At 40.3% G+C, this 21,752-nt stretch overlaps 2 protein-coding genes across 6 annotated transcripts in view; both read left to right on the top strand.

Annotated features, from left to right (window-relative positions):
- Nucleotides 1-97: 97 nt before the first annotated feature.
- On the top strand, nucleotides 98-8,773 carry LOC112250725 (PWWP domain-containing DNA repair factor 3A). Of its 5 annotated transcripts, none has more exons than XM_024421112.2 (16): nucleotides 98-590; nucleotides 950-1,029; nucleotides 1,223-1,293; nucleotides 1,371-1,465; nucleotides 2,336-2,544; nucleotides 3,092-3,173; nucleotides 4,895-5,032; nucleotides 5,156-5,226; nucleotides 5,360-5,439; nucleotides 5,751-5,811; nucleotides 6,721-6,796; nucleotides 6,966-7,016; nucleotides 7,350-7,600; nucleotides 7,697-7,897; nucleotides 8,135-8,223; nucleotides 8,302-8,773. In XM_024421112.2, the coding sequence occupies exons 2-16, from the start codon at nucleotides 973-975 to the stop codon at nucleotides 8,312-8,314; spliced, it is 1,545 nt and encodes a 514-aa protein (XP_024276880.1). In that variant the 5' UTR covers nucleotides 98-590; nucleotides 950-972; the 3' UTR covers nucleotides 8,315-8,773. The 5 variants fall into 5 exon arrangements, with proteins under 5 accessions (XP_024276880.1, XP_024276877.1, XP_024276879.1 ...); XM_024421109.2 differs by having other exon boundaries at nucleotides 103-590; nucleotides 8,324-8,773; XM_024421111.2 differs by having other exon boundaries at nucleotides 106-590; nucleotides 1,395-1,465; nucleotides 8,324-8,773.
- Nucleotides 8,774-9,962: 1,189 nt separating this feature from the next.
- The window catches only part of wdr18 (WD repeat domain 18), a 90,627-nt gene continuing 78,837 nt past the window's right edge, over nucleotides 9,963-21,752 (top strand). Inside the window, exons 1-3 of the mRNA XM_024421108.2 lie at nucleotides 9,963-10,250; nucleotides 11,468-11,578; nucleotides 13,972-14,105. Of these exons, the coding sequence (XP_024276876.1) occupies nucleotides 10,041-10,250; nucleotides 11,468-11,578; nucleotides 13,972-14,105 (455 nt within the window). The 5' untranslated portion in view covers nucleotides 9,963-10,040. The remainder of the gene's footprint in view (nucleotides 10,251-11,467; nucleotides 11,579-13,971; nucleotides 14,106-21,752) is intronic.

Below are 21,752 nucleotides of genomic sequence, written 5' to 3'. Positions count from 1 at the left end.
TCTGGGTGATTTTTTGCATTTGAACTAACCCTAACCCCTTTCCTAACCGTGACCTAATTGTCATAACCTGCTATGCTATTTATGCTAACCTGCTGTGTAGGGTGACACGAAACCTGGCGGTTTAGAGCGTTGGGCCAGTATTCGAAAGGTCGCCTGAATGGACTAAGGTGAAAAATGTTCCCACGAGCAAGGCACTTCGCCCTAATTGCTCCAGTAAATCACTCTGGATAAGAGTGTCTGCTAAAAGGTGCACGTGTAAATTCTCCGAACCTGCTACGAAAAGTAAATTCTGGATACGCAATGTAATTCTTATCGTATTATGTTTTGCTTAACACACTGTACCTACCGGTAGCCTGCTTCTTCCCCAAAGCAAGTCTGCTTGCGTGTGCGCAGCGTCTGACGCAGCGTATGACGCGGCTGGCCAGGAGACGAGAGTTGAATATGGGGGGAACTTTATGTTATGCATGTGGTAAAGTTTCATTCGTGACTATCCCTGACAGTAGCTAGCTAACGTCTAATTTCTACAAAATTGTAGCCTAGCTGATCTGGTCATTGGATAAACTCATTCTTGTCACACCTCAATCAACTGAGTGAGTAACATATACTGCAAAATCGTTTTGCGTGGTATGTCAGGGGATATTCATTGTTTTTTTGTTGCTCATAATGACGACGACAGTAGTTGGCTGGCCCACTGCAAATGCGAAAGTGGTTAGGATTTGTTTTGATACGAAGGAACAGTAAACCCACCAACTACAGTTACTTAAGGAACATTTAGGAAATAGTAGCAGGACTTTTTTTTTTTGGTTCGAGCTATCAAATATCAGCCATGTCTGCCAGTAATATTTTTTGAAACGTCGTAACTAGACGATAGCCTCATAGCCATACTAATAAGAATGATAATATTAATTCTTAATTCTATGCTCACTACATTGAGATTGTCGCCCTGCAGATTCTGGCTAGCTAGCTAGTTACATGGAAGCATCTGAATATCTCATATGCAAGTGGAAAGGCCACCACTGGCCAGCTAAGGTAAGGCAAAGACATTACCAGGCTAACATCATTTGGATACGTGCACATACACAAACGACCACACATCCCTGTCAGTCTCAGATGGAATCTGTACACATGTTCTCAAAAGCTCTCTCTAGTACAGTATTTTGGAGGGAAGGGGTGCAGTATTTAGCATCCGTTTCACATACAGCTATTGTTTCACTTGTACAAGGTTTTGAGAAGGGTGTGCAATTCCAAGAGGAAGAATGATATGGAAGTGGAAATGTTGGGAGAAGCTCACAGGTAGGCACCTCTTGTTATTGACAAACTCAGTACACTTCTCTCGCTCTGACATGGATACATTCATCAATAACCATTAGAGGAGTGTGTATTTTGTTTTGCAGAGTGTGGGTGCAGCAGAAGGAAACGCAACCCCTGACCCAAGAATGCATCGAGAGCATCTCTGGACATCTGAGTAAGTCCCACAACACTTCTCTGTCAACATACAGTACCTTCATTTATTAACTAGTGCCAGTCAATTCTTCCTCCTAACCACAAGTTATCTTATGTCACATGACTAGAGACAAGGGAAGTGGCTCTGTTCGTGTACAATGAGCCTCATTTCCTTTTGAGATATGCAGAGTTTTACACCTTTATACTGTCCAACTTCATCTCCCATATCACCTATGAGCCATCTGAAGCAGGGATTATTTCCTTGTAGCTGCCTAGGCCTTTGTGTGTTGGTGTTTCTCTAGTCAACATTCGGTTCCATTTCAATTTGTCCCGTTGAGATCATAAACATTTTGTAATTATAAACCTGGCTCACTTTCAGCAGTTGTCAAGACATTTACATAATTTAATTCCGAAACCATTTCAGATTAGGGAGTGACTTCCCGTAAGTAGGCCCTTGAGTTAGTGAGTATTTGTAGGACAAAGTGTTGTACAGTTGAGTCGAATCCACATTTGCATACTCGATATGTTACTCAACTTACTGCCATACTTGGTGATACTGATGCAAAAGCAGAGCTCTTGATTTTGGAAAACAATGAAGACCTGACCAGTTATAATGAAATTATTTAATTTGTCCCGCAGACTAGTTATTTGGCATGATTGATCATCTAGTGTAAAGGGCAGATATTTTGGACATCATGGGATCAGATAAGAGTAAAGATGCTAACATATGAGATTATACATGTCAACTACAATGCCTTGTTTGCTATTATATGATCGTTGGTTACAATATGATCATGTGTGCTTGCATACAATGTCACTTAAATCTCCCACATCACTCTTATCCCAAACTCGTGAAGACTGAACAACAATAGTATCTTTCATCCTCGCGCAGGTGATCATGCTTCCAAAAGGAGGGACCCAATAAGAGAATTGAAATACCGGAGAGCACTGCGCTTGGCATTGGATATGTTCCCCTCAGGAGAGATGAGCAGCACTCTGGTGTTAGGAGACCCCAGAACATCCGAAAAGGGAAGAGACCAACAGTTGCCATCGGCGCCTGAAGAGCAAGAAACGAGAGCAAGATGCGTCATCCGAGCAAATGTGAGCAAAAGTGATACAGAAGCAGACCAGGAAAGCACAAAACTTAGAGACAGTAGTAGTAGTAGATACTGAAGAGCGCTCAAACGAGGTCCTCACAAGCCCTTAAGATTAGAAGGAAGTGTTGCAATAGTCAGAGATGGCGGACCCAGCAAGCCCAGTGGTCCAGCTTGTGGAATTCTAGGAATTTGAGTGAGAAGGAGGATACCAGTCAACCAAAGCAGGCCAGACAGAGTCCAATTCTCAATACATCACCAGAGAACACTTCAGGCCATTCCAGTCTCAAGTTGTGGGATGCCTATGAGACACCTAAGCAAAGGGCAGCCAAGTTCAGACTTATGTATAGGCACGCTGAGACACAGGTACTTCTGTGCAGCAAACTTGACACTAGACACAAATGTCACACAGACAATTTTAATTAACGAGAACTAGTCAGTCACCACTGCAACTGTTTCAATGCCTTAATATGGCTCTCCACTACTTTTGACGCCAGTTGAGTTAATAATGCCATCATAACAATCATGCCATGATGTTGTTTATGTCCCCACAGGAGCCTCAGTCTGAGGAAAACAACGATTGTGCCTCTCAAAAAACAAGTCCGGGTGCAGCTCAAGAGAATGTCACTGTTCACAGTAAGCCAAATAGGTTCTAATTGCATACAGTGCATTCGGAAAGTATTCAGACCCCTTGACTTTTAGCGCGCCGGAGGGGATAACGGCCGTTTTACGGGCTCCTAACCACCTGTGATATTTTGTGTTTTTTCACATTGTTTGTAACTTATTTTGTTCATAATGTTGGTGCTACCGTCTCTTACTCGGTACCGGTACCCCCTGTATATAGCCTCGTTATTTTATTGTTAATTTAGTCAATATTTTAACTATTTTTCTTGAAGTGCATTGTTGGTTAAGGGCTTGTAAGTAAGCATTTCACGTTAAGGTCTACACCTGTTGTATTCGGCGCATGGGACAAATAAAATTTGTTCCACATTTTGTTACGTTACAGCCTTATTCTAAAATGTTTAAATTAGTTTTCCCCCCTCATCAAGCTACACACAATACCCCATAATGCCAAAGCAAAAACAGGTTTAGACATTTTTACAAATTAAACAAATGTAAAAAAAATAATCACATTTACATAATTATTCAGACCCTTTACTCAGTACTTTGTATGACGCCAGAAGCTTGCCACACCTGTATTTGGGGACTTTCATTATTCGCTGCAGATCCTCTCAAGCTCTGTCGGGTTGGATGGGGAGCATTGATTTGAGGCTATTTTAAGGTCTCTCCAGAGATGTTTGATCAGGTTTAAGTCTGGGCTCTGGCTGGGCCACTCAAGGACATTGAGGCTTGTCCCAAAGCCACTCCTGCATTGTCTTGGCTGTGTGCTTAGGGTCGTTGTCTTGTTGGAAGGTGAACCTTTGCCCAGTCTCAAGTCCTGAGCGCTCTGGAGCAGGTTTTCATCAAGGATCTCTGTACTTTGCTCCATTCATCTTTCCTTTGAGCCTGACTAGTCTTCCAGTCAGTCACTGCCACTGAAAATACATCCCACAGCATGATGCTTCCACCACCATGCTTCACCGTAGGGATGGTGCCAGTTTTCCTCCAGACGTGATGCTTGGCAATCAGGCCAAAGAGTTCAATCTTGGTTTCATCAGACCAGATAATCTTCTTTCTCATAGTCTGAGAGTCCTTTAGGTGCCCTTTAACAAACTGTGATTCCAAACTTCTTCCATTTAAGAATGATGAGGCCACTGCGTTCTTGGGGGCCTTCAATGCTGTAATAATTTTTTTGATACCCTTTCGCAGATCTGTGCCTCGACACAATCCAGTCTCAGAGCTCTACGGACAATTCCTTCGACCTCATGGCTTGGTTTTTGCTCTGACATGCACTGTCAACTGTGGGACCTTATATATAGACAGGTGTGTGCCAAATCCTGTTCAATCAATAGAATTTACCACAGGGGGACTCCAATCATGTTGTAGAAACATCTCAAGGATGATCAATGGAAACAGGATGCACCTGAGCTCAATTTCGAGTCTTATAGCAAAGGTTCTGAATACCTATGTAAATACGTTTTAATTTTATTTTTAAATACATTTGCTACACTTTTCGAAAAACCTGTTTTCACTTTGTCATTATGGGGTATTGTGTGTAAATTAATGAGGGAAAAATGTATTTGATCCATTTTAGAATATGGCTTGTAACGTAACAAAATGTGGAAAAAGTCAAGGGGTCTGAATAATTTCCGAATGCACTGTATGCCATTCAATGTAAGCAGGAACACTTGAATATTCCATTTGAAGATTGTAGATTGTAAAAAGTTGGTACGTGTGAAATTTGTGTCACTGCATAGGTGTGGCCGATGTGTCAAGTGATTTGAGCCTTACTCCACCTTCTTCATCCCCACTGCAACCGCTCCAAGTGTCCTTCGACGAACAGGAGGACAGTAGTCTGGAGGATGATGACCTACCCAGTTTCACTTCACCAAAGAGTAAGCTAGTTTTACACTGCTCTCTAAACTCCATGTCTCACATGAAGTCTATATGATATTGTTTCATTGGTTCACTTTGTTATGAAAGATTGGATGATTTTCTTTTTGTGTCACCCCCCCCAGAAACCCTATCCATCACAAAGGGAGCTTGTGTCTGGTGTAAATATCGACGTTGCCCCTTCTGGCCTGCTATGGTAATTTTCATTAGTCCAATTGATTTTCACTCCTACTCATTCCTAGTATGCTTTCTTCTATCATTAGTGATTTGGAATGGGACTGGACTTACACTTGCATGTATGACATGTTTGCTTCTCATGTCATCGTCAGATCATGTATGTTTTCCGCAAAGAGAAGAAAGCCAGTGTTGTGTTCATCGACACATTTCTTTTCACACAGAAGAGGAAGAGGTGAGCATCTTCAGTAATACTGATAATGATTGTAGATATGAAAGTGTAGATGTTTTCAAACATCATTTATGCTGGGAAGCTGTTTTCATGTGCTGTTATTAGCTGTAACAAATGATCTCTATGTAAACAAGATGAATATGTATGTTTATGGCTGTAACCTGACGGAATTTGGTCTTTACGAAAGAAGGCAGGAAGGAAACATGAATCATTCGCATAGTTCTGCCCTACTGTGGCTCCAAGGTTAGTCACATATTTATTTAGTGACACGACTTTGAAGGATGAATAAAACATTTTATTTTACCTTTCTTTAGCGTCAAGGTCTCCTTAAAGAATATCAAGCCCTTTGACTGTGAGGAGTCAAATGAGTTGGTGGTGAGATTTTGCTTTACTTGCACTTAAAGTATATGATAAATATTATGTCATTAATGTGCCATGGTTGACTTCCAAATGTTGACATGTAGATCCTGTTTTCCATTCAACCTTTTTATGCAAGTGAAGTACATGTTAGGTAAAAATGGCACGACAGTCCTGATAGAAGCATCAAACTTTCCAAATGTCGACAAAATCAAACATGCTAGACAAGGTGATCTTTCCATGCCTGTAAATTGTATTATGCGAGAAATATTGAGATAATAACCAACATATTGAAGTAAACGTGGAGTCACGTGATGACGGGTCGTCCTCCCACTATGAGTCGGGAAAGCATGTAGTTTATTAGGCTACAGATGAAATAATTCACGGGGTGATGACAGTGCACCTTGATGAGCTTTGATGCTCCTTTCCAATAAATGTTTAGTATCTTATTCTGATGACATGATAATCGATGCCTGTCTGCCGTTTGACAAATACAAATAATATCGCTGTATTGTCCAAAATAATCCCGTGATGTAGGCTATGCCTGCACTGTATCTGCGAGCTGTTGGCTAGGGCGCATGTGCCAAGACCAGAGTGGGTACATTCGCTATATAACGCCAAAAAAATTGTGACAAAACCATCAGTAGAGTTGAAAATGTGATGGAAACCCAAAGTTATTTTTATGTGCGCTATGTCATCACTCACTGCCTTTTATCCGCAACAAGTCAATTTGAGGGAAACACATCTCTGGTGGGAAAATGCCTATATTGGTTTTCTGCAGATTTGAGATTATTTACATGAAAATCAGTCACTAATTGGATGGAAACCTAGCTATTGAAATTGCTTTGTATTTACTTACTGTCTATATGTTTCTTCAGTTGATGTATGTATGGAGAATGTGAGGTGAAATGTGGGTATCTCTCACAGGACAAAGCCAAGGAGATATATGGTACTGCCATCCACTATTGCCTGAAGCTTATTGGGGACTATAGAATTCGCCTTGGTAAGAGAACCTTCAAACATAGGAGGTTAGGATTTGACTCTGTCCAATGTCTTCAGTTGGATATGCAGTACACAATGTTCTGTAGCTAGTGTTTCAATCAATTGAGGTTCTAAGCCTGCATATAATTGAATGACCAGTGAATCAAATGTTTATGCATTTGTTCCCCCAGGTTGTGGTTCATTTTCCGGTTCCCTCGTTGAGTATGTTGCTGATGACATCAGTAAGTTTTGAAATGGCCTGTGTTCAAAGTCATTTTTTGTACCTATTTCATTGCTATTTAATGCAAATTCCTAGGTACAAGCAAACAAGTCAGGTGCTTCCACAGACTGGCAGGAACAACTATCAAAACAAACCATTTGCCAAGGAGGCGATAGTAGAATGAGAATATGGAGCAACATTTCTTGACAGGAACCTCCATACTCTGGTTGATAACAATGGGGCATTCTTCTCTATGAACCATTATGAAAGTTTAACACTTTTGTTTAACATTGTCAGATTGTCAGTGTATAATAATTATTGCCAATTCCATTGTATTTGTGCTCCTGCCCGCCAGGCATCCCTATGAGAAAGCTGTACCTTCTCGGCCCATCTGACAGTTATCTGGCCTCGCCAAGTCAAGAGGTGGAGGACCAGAGAAGATACCAGGGGACTCCGGAAGACCATGTGACCACCAAGGGCAGTGACCAGGAGCCACAGGTCTCCAAGAGACTACTACCTGACCGTGCCAAGGCTGCACGGGACCGGGCCAATGACAAACTACTGCAGTTCATCGTCGATAAAAGAGGCGTGGAAAGGCACTTGCAGGTCAGAGAGTTAGTAAGCTGAGGGAAGAAGAGAGTAAAACAGCATATCCCTGGGCAATGGATAGGCATCTTTTCTTCTCTTTTCTCCATATCATAGGCTATTATCAGTGGTCAGGTGGTGTCCAAGTGGCTGAAAGCCTTCCGCAAGGCCAGTGGTCAAGCTGTGGACCCCTACTTTGAGACGGACCAGCAGGTGGAGCAGGTTTTCACTTATCTCAGGAGCATCATGGAGGAAGCCTTGCCAAGTCTGCCAGAGTTAGATCAGATCCGCTTCATCCTCGAAGTGCTCTTACCAGAGGTGACTCAATGTCTTGAGTGTTGTTGCAGATTGGTCCAAGATTTGTACATGCTCAAATGGCATGACAACAATTGTGAGAGTTAGCTATTACAGTGAAGCGCATTCAAATGCGACCAGGCTAGTGTTCTTGCAGTAGTATGTAAATACAGAACTATATGTAATTCAAATGTGTTTTTGTATCCTATGCTCTCCAACTGTCCTTTCTTTTATTCCATCTCACAAGTTTGATATTTTCAGGCTGTCATTCATGGAATCTCGGAGGTCGATGACATATCCCTGGTTAAGGCTGAAGAGAAATACTCACAAGGGCCTGGCATCAGTAATAGGTGAGAGGTTGACACTGTATTTGTCTGTTATTTTTTGTGATTTCATGGACTGTAGCTTGTTTTTATTTTGCTGATTAGTATTTCCCTTTAATAATTTCAGAGAGCGAGAGGAGTTTGACCTTATGATTGTGCAGCAGATGAAGAAAAAGCACTGCAGAAACGATAAAGAATAAGAAGGGTTGTGTGTTCTGTTTCGGGTTTTCATTGGCTAATGACACTAGTGTTTATATTGTTCATAGGTTATGTGTTTATAGGTTACATACTCTTTATTTTTCAATACAATCATTTGTATACTGAACAAAAATATAAACGCAATATGCCACAATTTCAAAGATTTTACTGAGTTACAGTTCCAATAAGGAAATCGGTCAATTGAGATAAATTAATTAGGCCCTAATCTATCGATTTCACATGACTGGGAATATAGATATGTATCTGTTGGCCACAGATACCTTTATAAAAATGGTAGGAGTGTGGATCAGTATCTAGTGTGACCACCATTTGCCTCAAGCAGTGTGACACATCTTCACATAAAGTTGATGGGGCTGTTGATTGTGGTCTGTGGAACTCTTTTTCAATGGCTGTGTGAAGTTGCTGGATATTGTCGGAAGCTGGAACACGCTTACATGATCCAGCGCATCCCAAACATACTCAATTTCTGGTGAGTATGCAGGCCATGGAAGAACTGGGACATTTTCCAGGAATTGTGTACAGATCCTTGCGACATGAGGCCTGTACATTATTATGCTGAAACATGAAGTGATGGCGGCAGATGAATGGCATGACAATGGGCCTCAGGATCTTGTCACAGTGTATCTGTGCATTCAAATTGCCATTGATGAAATGCAATTATGTTCGTTGTCCATAGCTTATGCCTGCCCATACCATAACCCCACCACTACCATGGAACACTCAATTCACACCGTTGTCATCGCAAACCACTCACCTACATGACGCCATACACGTGTGCTGCGGTTGTGATGCAGTTAATGGTAGAGAGATTAACATTCAATTCTCTAATTTCAGCTCACGAAACATGGGACCAACACTTTACATGTTGCATGTATATGTTTGTGCAGTGTACATTGGTGTAGCTATAACGGTGGTGGTTTGTTTATTTCCCATGGCTTTCCCCCCCAATAATTATTTTCTGGAGCTACAGTTGAATGGAATCCACAATTGCATACTCGGTATGTTACTCAACTTCCTGCCATAATTGGTGATACAGATGCAAGTGTAGAGCTCTTGAAAAAGCAAAATTCCAACAAGTTAAAGTGAAATTAGGTAATTTGTCACGCGGTCTAGTTATTTGGCATGATTGATCTTGTGTGATGGGCAGAGATACATGTACAAATTGAAATAGCTATAACGGTGGTGGTTTGTTTCTTTTCAATGTATTTTCCTTTACAATTATTTTCTTGAACTTGTTGCTATTATTCTGGGTGAGGTATGTTTGTATCGCCAAAGCACAAAGCAGATCTCAGGATGAAAGCAATAAAATTACGTTGTTTTTACACATATATGTGTTTGCTGCATATATTCTCTGTTGCCAGGACGACCATGATTGGGAGTCCCATATAGCGGCGCACAATTGGTGCGAGTTAGGTTTTGGCCGGTGTTTGGTTACAAATTCGTGAGGGTTTGGCCGGTGTAGGCCGTCATTGTAAATAACAATTTGTTCTTAACTAACATGCCTAGTTAAAGGTAAAAGATATAAACCTACATAACCCAGAGTCCATACCGTCAATCAGGAAATGACGTGTATGCGCATGCGTTGAGTTCCTTTACTTCCAAAACAACACGCGTGCTGTTCCAAGATGTCCGCGCCTATGGAAATAGTTCTGAGTGCCGATTCGGCTGGACAGCTATGGAACTGTGCCGTTTTGGAACTCCATTCGGGCACAAATCTCTTGGCCTATCGAGGTGGCAATACTTCTTCGAGGTCACTCACAGTTTTGAATGGAGAGTACATTCTCGGAGCCCAACTCGGGAAAAACTTCATCAACGTGTGGGAAATCCAGAGAAAGGTAGCTAGGTAACGTTGGCTAGCTTGCTAGGTAACGTTGGCTAGCTTGCTAGGTAACGTTGGCTAGCTTGCTAGGGGCGCGAGCGCTGTTCATAGCTCTCTGGAGATAATGCTCTGAAAGGTCTCTGGACATAGCTAGCTAACGTTACATATGGCTAGCTTGTTTGTTCGTATGTCTGTCCGGTTAGTTTAGCAAGGTGGCTAAGGTTATTCATTGTGAAACGTGTTTTCTGTCGTTGGCTAGATACGGATAGAAGATGGGCCTAACTGTTACACATGGGATGAATGCACGATTTTTTAAACGAAGGACACATGGAGTGTCACTTAATCAGTGATAGAGATGACCAGTTGTGGTGTTCAATTCTAGTCCTGAATCACAAGGTATACAGGCCTTTGGCTTTGTTCTAGTCCAGCACTAACACACCTCATTCATCTAATCAACAGTTTATCAGGTGCATTAGGACTGGACTGGAACATTATTATGCACACCATGGGGGTCTCCGGGCTTGAAGAATATTGGGGCAGTGATGGTACACACCATAGTACTATAATGACAATACAGTTGACTGTCAAAATAAAGTTAACACTTGAGTAAATGAGGGCTACAAAGTACATTGAAAACTGGTGCTTCAACACAGGTCTTGCTCCTGGGTTAATTAAGCAATTAACATCTCATCATTCTTAGGGTGATGTATAAAACATGCATAGCGGCCCATTATTTTGTCCACCATGGCTAGAATAAGATATGTGACTTTGAAAGAGGCGTCTCAAAGAAGCATAGGGGGTTTAAAGGCTGTATGTGTCAATCACCAGGTCTCAACCCAACTGAACACCTATGGGAGATTCTGTAGTAGCACCTGAGACAGCATTTGAAACTGTTGTGGTGAATATAAGACCCAATTTAAGTTGTTTCCTTTATTTTGGCAGACACCTGTACATTCATGGTGTGGAATGATGTGTACATTACTTTTTATGTGAACTATATTGTTCCAGTGGGTGAACAAGATGTGAGGGTCATATTAAAATGCTGACATTCATTTTATCTGTAGAATGAAGCAAACATGTTTTTGTGGCAATAGTCTCAAAGGTTGCCTGAATTAATGAATGTCTATAGAATTAGAGGCAAATACCGACATTGGCTACAAAGGTAATGGAACTAAATATCCCATTCTGATGTAGGCTGACACGCATCAAACATGTACATCTTTTTTATTTCAGGATCAGCTGCAGCAGAAAATTGTGTGCCCTGGGATTGTGACATGCTTGACTGCGTCCCCCAATGGCCTGTACTTGGTGGCAGGCATTGCTGATGCCATCTACTTATGGGAGGTGAGACAGATATGTGACCGGCCGCCTCGATCCGGTCTTATGTAGCAACATTTGAAATTGTGTTTTTTACATTGGATAAAAGTAGAGACTAAGCTAGAAAGTGGTATATCATACACTGCAGTTGAATAATAATTGAAGTAATTCTGCTTTAAAGTTGATAAACTTGTAACTCCACTTTTGAGAAAATGGCCCATGAATGTTTTGGTACACTTACTGGAAACCTCTTTGTTATCTACACCCATTCAGCATCATTCACACCCTCTTAAGCCTTAGCCCCACCCATCTCTTTAAGGATTCACATGAGGTAATTTGCTATACAGAGTGATTACTAAACAGCCAAAGATTTCAAGACTAAAAGTGGTGACAGTAGTAGCCTACAATAAGGAAAAACACCAAGTAAAAATACACTTGATCTAGTCCTTGGCCTATATCCTAATCTGACTTTGCAGGTCATATTCTTCACGTTACCGTCTCTGGTAAACGCACACTATATAAAATAAAAAGTTGAGTTGTCACATTCGCAGGATACAGAAGGTGTACACAGTACAGTGAAATGGTAACTTGCATAGTAGCAATATCAAAAACGGATAGTGTCCAGATACAAATATTTTATAATTATTAGGTGGCGCTTACCCGACACGCTTGTCTAAATTGATGGATCATGTGAAGGAAATGCTATAACCCCCCCCCCAGCCACATTTCGTTAATGGATGGGTCACGATTGTCTAGACATGTACACATGTTCATGAAATACTATAGATGTCCATAATCATCCCAAGACACACTTGGCTAACTTGATGGGTCATGTAATCATCTGGTGAAGTGTTTTTAGACATGCACTCTTTTTTCTTTTGTTTAGACATGTACTAGTAGCTAGCTAGCTAAACAATGAACCAGCATAATCCCAACTCTTACTACTACCAACCAATACAAACATTGTCATAGCTGTAGTGTGAATCTGCAGGTAGCTAAAGCTAACCAACCAGGTTCAATGTTTGCTAGCTAACATTAGGCTATAACTAAGAATCTGATTTGAATAATATTACTACACAGATCATACACGTAACCTTAGCTAGCGAGCCAGCAAGCTAATGTTCGCTGGCTAGCGAACAGTCCGCTTTAACCTGCAATGAAAACGACTTTCTGAAAAAACGTATATCTGAAAATGTAGCTAGACTCTTACCCACATAAATGGATGAATGCTTCACGGCAGACTGAACTGTTTAATTCTGTTTTGAGTGTAGCTACATCTTGTTTGGCCAGTGTTTTGTCAAGTCACTCTGGTTCATACTGACCGTGGTGTGTGCAGAAAGTAGAAAATCACTTTTTCCAACTGATCTGTCAATAGCGCCTGCTAAATTCAGGGTATCAATGCTGAGAAAATGTGCCAAACTTTTGTATTTCTCGATGGTTGTTATATATTTCAAAAACGGCGTGGTAGAAAGGACTATCAACACATACTGAGAAGTTCACGTTATAAACAGAAGCATGCTACATGGCAGACCAATCCAAACTCATCTCCCCGCATTTCCAGCCCATCCATTATCTCAGCCAATAATGGCTAGCGGGAAGGTTCCCTCTTTTTCCGTGGCTAAACCAACTAGGCTCGTAATTTAACAATTTTACTTGTATTTACGGATGGAATACAAGTTTGTTATTAAGGCACATGAAAGTTCACATGTTCCAGAAGGCATTTCTGCCCCAAAAATACATTTTTATAAAAAATGGTTGACTTTCAAATGCATCCTGTGAAGTAATGTCGTGACATATGCCTAGTTTCCTGAAACGATTCACATATAAAACATCAGCAAAAGGGATGTCATAGTTATTCAAATTCACATTTGACTTTAGGTTGTGTAATTGTTATGGAATGACTACGCTATGGCTGACATGTATACTCTTCTCCTCAATGCCTTTGTACTACTTTGAGGATAACATTATCGGCCCTGGACTGAAGTTGTGAGGAAGCTTCAGCTAGGCCTAACGTTTGCCCTAAGGAGCTGCTGTTAGTATCAGCAAGGTCACCTTTGCCTCACCAGTTTCAAACTACTTTATGTCCTCACCATAGACTTTTTTTAATGAGATGTGAGAAGATTACTCTCATGAAATGTAATTTTAATCACATATTTAGTGACTGTAAATCCTTAATTTGCTGTTTGATTTCCTCAACATCTGTGTTTGACGGATCAATAAACACAAGTTATAGCTTAGTAGGTTTTTTTCAGCTTTCCAAAATGAAAGTCGGGTTTCTCATTATCTATAATTTGATTGTAACAGCATGACTCTCATAAGGCGATACTCCATTGGTCAGTGAAATAGATGTTCATACAGTGATAAAATTAACTTCTCTCTCGGCTAAGTGGCATTTGATGTAAATTAAATTGTCATTCTAGGTTTCCTCTGGGAATTTGCTGGCCATCTTGAGCCGCCATTACCAAGACCTGACCTGCCTACGCTTCAGTGACGACAGCAGCCATTTCATCTCAGGAGGCAAAGACAACCTGGCACTGGTCTGGAGTCTAGCCAGGTACAAACAGCTCTTACACTGGAGTGTGTTAATTACGCCGACACTGTTTAAACCATTTTCTCCAACGCTGTTGAGTAGGCTTGGACGGTATCCAGATTGTCATACCTTCATACTGAACTTGTGCCATACCTGGATATTCATTAATACCCGCTCTGAACACAAGGGGTGCTGTTTGAAACTCCACTGATACTCTGATTAATCCTAAGGTTAGCAATGCTAACAAGTACATGTAAAATCTCATAGACAATGCTAACTAAATGCGAACACATTTTGACATTTCTGACCTAAACTACAGTGGGGCAAAAAAATAATTTAGTCAGCCACCAATTGTGCAAGTTCTCCCACTTAAAAAGATGAGAGGCCTGTAATTTTCATCATAGGTACACTTCAACTATGACAGACAAAAAAATCCAGAAAATCACATTGTAGGATTTTTAATGAATTTATTTGCAAATTATGGTGGAAAATAAGTATTTGGTCAATAAGAAAAGTTTATCTCAATACTTTATATACCCTTTGTTGGCAATGACAGAGGTCAAATGTTTTCTGTAAGTCTTCACAAGGTTTCACACACTGTTTCTGGTATTTTGGCCCATTCCTCCATGCAGATCTCCTCTATAGCAGTGATGTTTTGGGGCTGTTGCTGGGCAACACGGACTTTCAACTCCCTCCAAAGATTTTCTATGGGGTTGAGATCTGGAGAATGGCTAGGCCACTCCAGGACCTTGAAATGCTTCTTACGAAGCCACTCCTTCGTTGCCCGGGCAGTGTGTTTGGGATCATTGTCATGCTGAAAGACCCAGCCACGTTTCATCTTGTGAATGCCCTTGCTGATGGAAGGAGGTTTTCACTCAAAATGTCACGATACATGGCCCCATTCATTCTTTCCTTTACACGGATCAGTCGTCCTGGTCCCTTTGCAGAAAAACAGCCCCAAAGCATGATGTTTCCACCCCCATGCTTCACAATAGGTATGGTGTTCTTTGGATGCAACTCAGCATTCTTTGTCCTCCAAACATGACGAGTTGAGTTTTTACCAAAAAGTTATATTTTGGTTTCATCTGACCATATGACATTCTCCCAATATTCTTCTGGATCATCCAAATGCTCTCTAGCAAACTTCAGACGGGCCTGGACATGTACTGGCTTAAGCATGGGGACACGTCTGGCACTGCAGGATTTGAGTCCCTGGCGGCGTAGTGTGTTACTGATGGTAGGCTTTGTTACTTTGGTCCCAGCTCTCTGCAGGTCATTCACTAGGTCCCCCCGTGTGGTTCTGGGATTTTTGCTCACCATTCTTGTGATAATTTTGACCCCACGGGGTGAGATCTTGAGTGGAGCCCCAGATTGAGGGAGATTATCAGTTAATACAGGTAACGAGTGGAGGACAGAGGAACCTCTTAAAGAAGAAGTTACAGGTCTGTGAGAGCCAGAAATCTTGCTTGTTTGTAGGTGACCAAATACTTATTTTCCACCATCATTTGCAAATAAATTCATTAAAAATCCTACAATGTGATTTTCTGTTTTTTTTTTCTCATTTTGTATGTCATAGTTGAAGTGTACCAATGATGAAAATTACAGGCCTCATCTTTTTAAGTGGGAGAACTTGGCTGACAATACTTTTTTGCCCCACTGTACACAAGTAACTAAAGAAAATGCTCCACAGTTTGCTGCACCCACAAAACAAATATCAGCCAGTGAGGCTCTTGATCCAGGAGGGGATTCTCTGCTGTTCGCAAGCAAATGCTTGATTTGGAAGAAGCTAACCACATAGCAAGATAGCTAACTAGCTACTAAATTAGCAAACCGGATGCACAACTGTAGATCATTTAGCACATTTTAGACAGTTAACTTAGTAGTTAGTTATAAGATATCTAGCTGGCAAACATTTAGTTGTGAATTCCGTACGGTAATTAGATCACCTGGCACATGCTGCACAACAGTGAGTGACTCACATGGTTCCTGTCTCTCATCGTTGTGTGCCTGTAAACAAACACCACATGACGTGGCTGGGGACTACCGTAATATTCCTAATGTGACCAGTGAAATGAAGAACGCAATGAATGAAAAGTACGAAAATGTATGCACTCACTACTTACTTTAAGTCGCTCTGGATAAGAGTGTCTGCTAAATGTAAAATGTTCATCTCCTAACGTATTGTACAAGTTGACTGCAGGTATTTACTTAGTCGTTTCAAATATTCACATTTATTTAAAAAACTTTAAAGAAATCGATTCAATGGTATTGATAGTATTGAAAAACCATCCCGCTGCTGGGGGGAACCATGGTTACTTGATGACAGTGGCAGAGGTAAGAGAGGATTTCTGGCAGCTGATGAATAAAAAACATATTTTTAATTCTGCCGAGAAGTGCTTTTATGATCCGAGAGATAACAAGTTACACAATTTACTCAGATTCTCATCAGATTGTCCAAGGTAACTAATTAGCTAGCTTGGTAATCCTCTAAGTGTAGACAACCCTAATAATAGATGTGCAGTAGTATGTAATATTTCTTAACTAAGATATGCTAGCTAAAGCATTTTTGGGATTAATATAGAATTGGGCTAATATGTCAATGAGACCAAAGACAATTTTATTTTATTTCTTGATTTTCAGATGAGTTTTAAAGGAAGAGAACATAATAAAATTCATGCATTTTGGAGTAGAATGTCCTTTAAAAAAGTCACCAGAAGTTACCTTCTCACAGTTGTTCAACAACAACAAAAAACATCTCCTCAGGAAGACTCCACCCGTCTTGAAGTGTTTCGCAGCTGATGCACATCTACAGTGGCAAGAAAAAGTTTGCGAACCCTTTTGGAATTACCCGGATTTCTGTAATTGGTCATAATTTGATCTGATCTTCATCTAAGTCACAACAATAGACACTTAAAACATTTAAACTAATAACACAATTATAAGTTTTGATATATTTATTGAACACACCGTGTAAACATTCACAGTGCACGGTGGAAAAAGTATGCGAACCCTTGGATTTAATAACTGGTTGACCCTCCTTTGGCAGCAATAACCTCAATGTTTTCGGTAGTTGCGGATTAGACCTGCACAACGGTCCGGAGGAATTTTTGACCATTCCTCCTTGCAAAAATGTTTCAGTTCAGCAATATTCTTGGGATGGTGTGAACCCCTCTCTTGAGGTCATGCCACAGCATCTTAATCGGGTTGAGGTCAGGAAGGCGTATTTTCCTCTGAAGCCATTTGTCGTTGTCCTGCACCTGAGCTTCAATCCTGCAAAATGTATTGATAAACTTGAAATAATTTTTCCGTCGTTGATAGCAAGCGTTCCAGGCCCTGAGGCAGCAAAACAGCCCAAACCATTTTAAAAATATTTTTTATTTATTTCACCTTTATTTAACCAGGTAAGCTAGTTGAGAACAAGTTCTCATTTACAACTGCGACTTGGCCAAGATAAAGCATAGCAGTGTGAACAGACAACAACACAGTTACACATGGAGTAAACAATAAACAAGGCAATAACACAGTAGAAAAAGAGTCTATATACATTTTGTGCAAAAGGCATGAGGTGGTAGGCGAATAATAAAAAAAGATTAACACTGGCGTGATAAATGATCAGATGGTCATGTGCAGGTAGAGATACTGGTGTGCTCCAGATGACCTGGAGCCAGTGGGTCTGGCGACGAATATGTAGCGAGTGCCAGCCGACTAAAGCATACAGGTCGCAGTGGTGGGTGGTATAAGGTGCTTTAGTAACAAAACGGATGGCACTGTGATAAACTGCATCCAGTTTTCTGAGTAGAGTATTGGAAGATATTTTGTAGATGACATCGCTGAAGTCGAGGATTGGTAGGATAGTCAGTTTTACTAGGGTAAGTTTGGCGGCGTGAGTGAAGGAGGCTTTGTTGCGGAATAGAAAGCCGACTCTAGATTTGATTTTAGATTGGAGATGTTTGATATGAGTCTGGAAGGAGAGTTTACAGTCTAGCCAGACACCTAGGTACTTATAGATGTCCACATATTCTAGGTCGGAACCATCTAGCCCAAACCATGATGCTCCCTCCACCATAATTTACAGTTGGGATGAGGTTTTGATGTTGGTGTGCTGTGGCTTTTTCTCCACACACAAGTTGTTTTGGAAGGAACAAACACTAACTTTAGTTTCATCAGTTTCAACTGTCCACAGAATATTTTTCCAGTAGCGCTGTGGAACATCCAGGTGCTCTTTTGCGATCTTCAGACGTGCAGCAATATTTTCTTTGGACAGCAATGTCTTCTTCCGTGGTGTCCTCTCATGAATACCATTCTTGTTTAGTGTGTTACGTATTGTAGACTCATTAACAAAGATGTTAGCATGTTCCAGAGATGTCTTTAGCTGACACTCTAGGATTCTTCTTAACCTCATTGGACATTCTTCGCTGTGCTATTGCAGTCACCTTTGCAGGACGGTGACTCCTAGGGAGAGTAGCAACAGTGCTGAATTTTCTCCATTTATAGACCATTTTTCTTACCCTGGACTGATGAACATCAAGGCTTTTAGAGATCCTTTTGTAACCCTTTCTAGCTTTATGCAAGTCAACAATTCTTAGTCTTAGGTCTTCTGAGATCTCGTTTGTTCAAAGCATTGTTCATATCAGGCAATGCTTCTTGTGAATAGCAAACTCAAATTGTGAGGTTTTTTTTATAGGGCAGGGCAGCTCTAACTAACATCTCCAATCTTGTCTCATTGATTGGACTCCAATTAGCTTTTGGAGAAGTCATTAGCCTAGGGGTTAACAGACTTTTTCCAACCTACACTGTGAATGTTTAAATTATGTATTCAATATAGACAAGAAAAATACAATAATTGGTGTGTTATTAGTTTAATCACACTGTTTTTCTATTGTTGTGACTTAAAATTGGATCTGATCTTCATATATGACCAATTTCCGCTAGTGGGACAACTTCTGGTGAAATTGGAGGGCGCGCAATTCAAATAAATGATGGATATTAAACATTTAGGTACGTACAAGTGTCTATCGGTTGAAAGCTTAAATTCTTGTTAATGTAACTGCACTGTCCAATTTACATTAGCTATTACAGCGAAAGCATGCAATGTGATTGTTTGAGGACGGCGCCCCACATCAAAATATTTTTCCACCGGCAACTGTTTCATAAATTCACAAATAGCCTTTAAATATTCACTTACTATTTGAAATTCTTCCTCTGATTTGTCATCTAATGGGTCCCAGGTATCACATGTAGTGTTGTTTTGTTAGATAAAATCCTTCTTTATATCCCAAAAAGTCTGTTTAGTTGGCGCCTTGATTTGAGTAATCCACTCGTTCAACATGCAGAGAAAGTAATTAGAAAATCTACAACTAAACTTTGTTTCAACAAGTCAAAATACGTTCCTATTTACTCCTCAGATACCCTAAAATTTAATCAAACTATAATATTTCTTACGTAAAGAAGTATGTTCAATAGGAAACCGATTTTAGCAGGTGCGCCCTGTCTTTATCGCTCGTGCAAACATGAATTTCCAAGACTGTGTCCCTGCACTAAAACTGATATTTCTTATTCATTTTGGAAGTTACAAGCCTGAAACCTTGAACATAGATTGCTGACACCCTGTGGAAGCCATGGGAATTGCATCCTGGGAGCTAGAATTCAGTATGCCCTTATACTTGCCATTGTAAGAGCATGGTCTCTTTCTCAAAAAACAAAGGTGGTTGGTTTTTCTTTGGATTTTCTCCTACCCTACCCTTTCTATTGTGTTATTCTCCTACATTATTTGAAAATTTCTACAAACTTCAAGGATTTTCTTTCCAATGGTAGCAATTCTATGCATATTCTGGCTTCAGGGCCTGAGCAACAGGCAGTTTACTTTGGACACGTCATTCAGGTGGAAATTGAGAAAAATGGGGCCTAGCCCTAAGAAGTTTCAATTAAAACTCATCTGAAAATTGATGACAGTTGAATTTTATTTTCTTGGTCTCAATGACATATTAGGCCAATTCTATATTAACCCCTAAAATGATTTAGCTAGCGTATCTTAGTTAAGAAATATTACATACTACTGCACTTCTATTATTAGGGTTGTCTACACAATTACAAAGCTAGCTAATTAGTTACCTTCGACATTCTGATGAGAATCTGAGTTAAATGTGTAACTTCTCACTCTTAAAAGCGACTTCTCGGCAGAGAAGTCGCTTTTAAGAGTGAGAAGTTACACATGTTAAATGTTAAATGTTACACATGTTAAATCAGCTGCCAGAAATCCTTTCTTACCTCTGTCGCTTGTCATCAAGTAACTGGGGGCAAATGGAATTGTTCTCTCAATGTAGTTTTTACATTTCTACATTACTGACTCACGGTTGGACGCACCTGGCTTTGAAGTGACGGGTGACGCTTGGTTAGGCTTATACTATTGACACTTACGCTGCTGTATTTCAGGCTATGTTATCCAGTGAGACATAATCACATTTTGTGTTTGCAAAATCGAGAGAACATTAAATAGGTTCCACTGCTTTCTCTGAACCTTCAACAAAAAGGGGACAAAAACCCAATTGTAATTTTTATCACAAGCCCATCCTTGGGATCTGAATATTTAAGGAGCTTCTGATCTCTTAATCTTAGTGAAAAATTGGATTAGTGCTTTGGTAATTGGCAGGCAGAGCAATAAACTGGTTTACTGAGTTTGAGTATTTAATCAAGAAGATGTGTAAGCTATGAAACACTGACATCTACTCCTCTTATTTACATTTTTGGAATGGACTGTTATCGGAGGAATAAAAGGCTTAACTATTTTGAGAACAAATTGTACAGACTGGATGTGAGTTGAATTGTGCTAAAACCTTGTAATGCTCTACCTCTTTCAATTGCTTATGATCTTATTTTAATTAGTTGGTGAATAAAGATGGCATTGAATGATGTTCATCAAACCAAAAAAATAAAAATGTGTTTACAGGGAATGGATAGGCCTTTTCCATTCAATTCAAGCACTGGACCAATGTCCAACCTATGTTTTGGCAGAGTTGGAGAACATCTATACTGATCATACTGACAGCACAGACAGACTGATCTACAAATCACCTTGCATCGTAAAAAAAATTATAGATCAGTCATGGAACTCAGTGATTCACTATTTTCATTCAGTTTCTGGGGTTGAATGGTACTGAAGTAGGCCTAACTCTTCTCCAGTAGGTGGCAATGTGAGACTTCCATTACCAGTGCCTGTCAGCACTAAAGGGGAATGGAAATGTACAGGTTCTGGTAAACAAGATAGCAAATGTAAACCTGTTATTTTCCCTTAGACATTAGGTTTGCTAATTTAAATGGAGTTGGTCAAATTTAGACGGAGGAAGGCTGTCGAACTACCTGGCAGTGAAATAAGGGATTGCTTTGGATTTACAATGAATGTATGACAGTCTGCTTTCCAAAGTAATACCGTCTCTTTTTCTAGTAGAGCATGTTATTATATTGCCAATGCAAATCAAGGGAAGCAGCAAAAAAATGTGTAAATTCTACTAAAGAAATAGTGTCAACCGTATGGCCCAGTATTTCAAATGAGACTTGCCGTTGCCTAATTACCTATATCAACAGTCAACATCAGGCGGAGCTTTTGACATCTCAATTCCAAATAGCTTTTGCTGAATCAAAGTTCTTGATTGGTCCTCCTCTTACAACGCACTA

Source organism: Oncorhynchus tshawytscha, linkage group LG05 (assembly GCF_018296145.1).
Source record: "Oncorhynchus tshawytscha isolate Ot180627B linkage group LG05, Otsh_v2.0, whole genome shotgun sequence".
Lineage (NCBI taxonomy): Eukaryota > Metazoa > Chordata > Actinopteri > Salmoniformes > Salmonidae > Oncorhynchus > Oncorhynchus tshawytscha.
The sequence above is the reverse complement of the archived record's forward strand: the minus strand, read 5'-3'. Positions and strand labels throughout refer to the sequence as shown.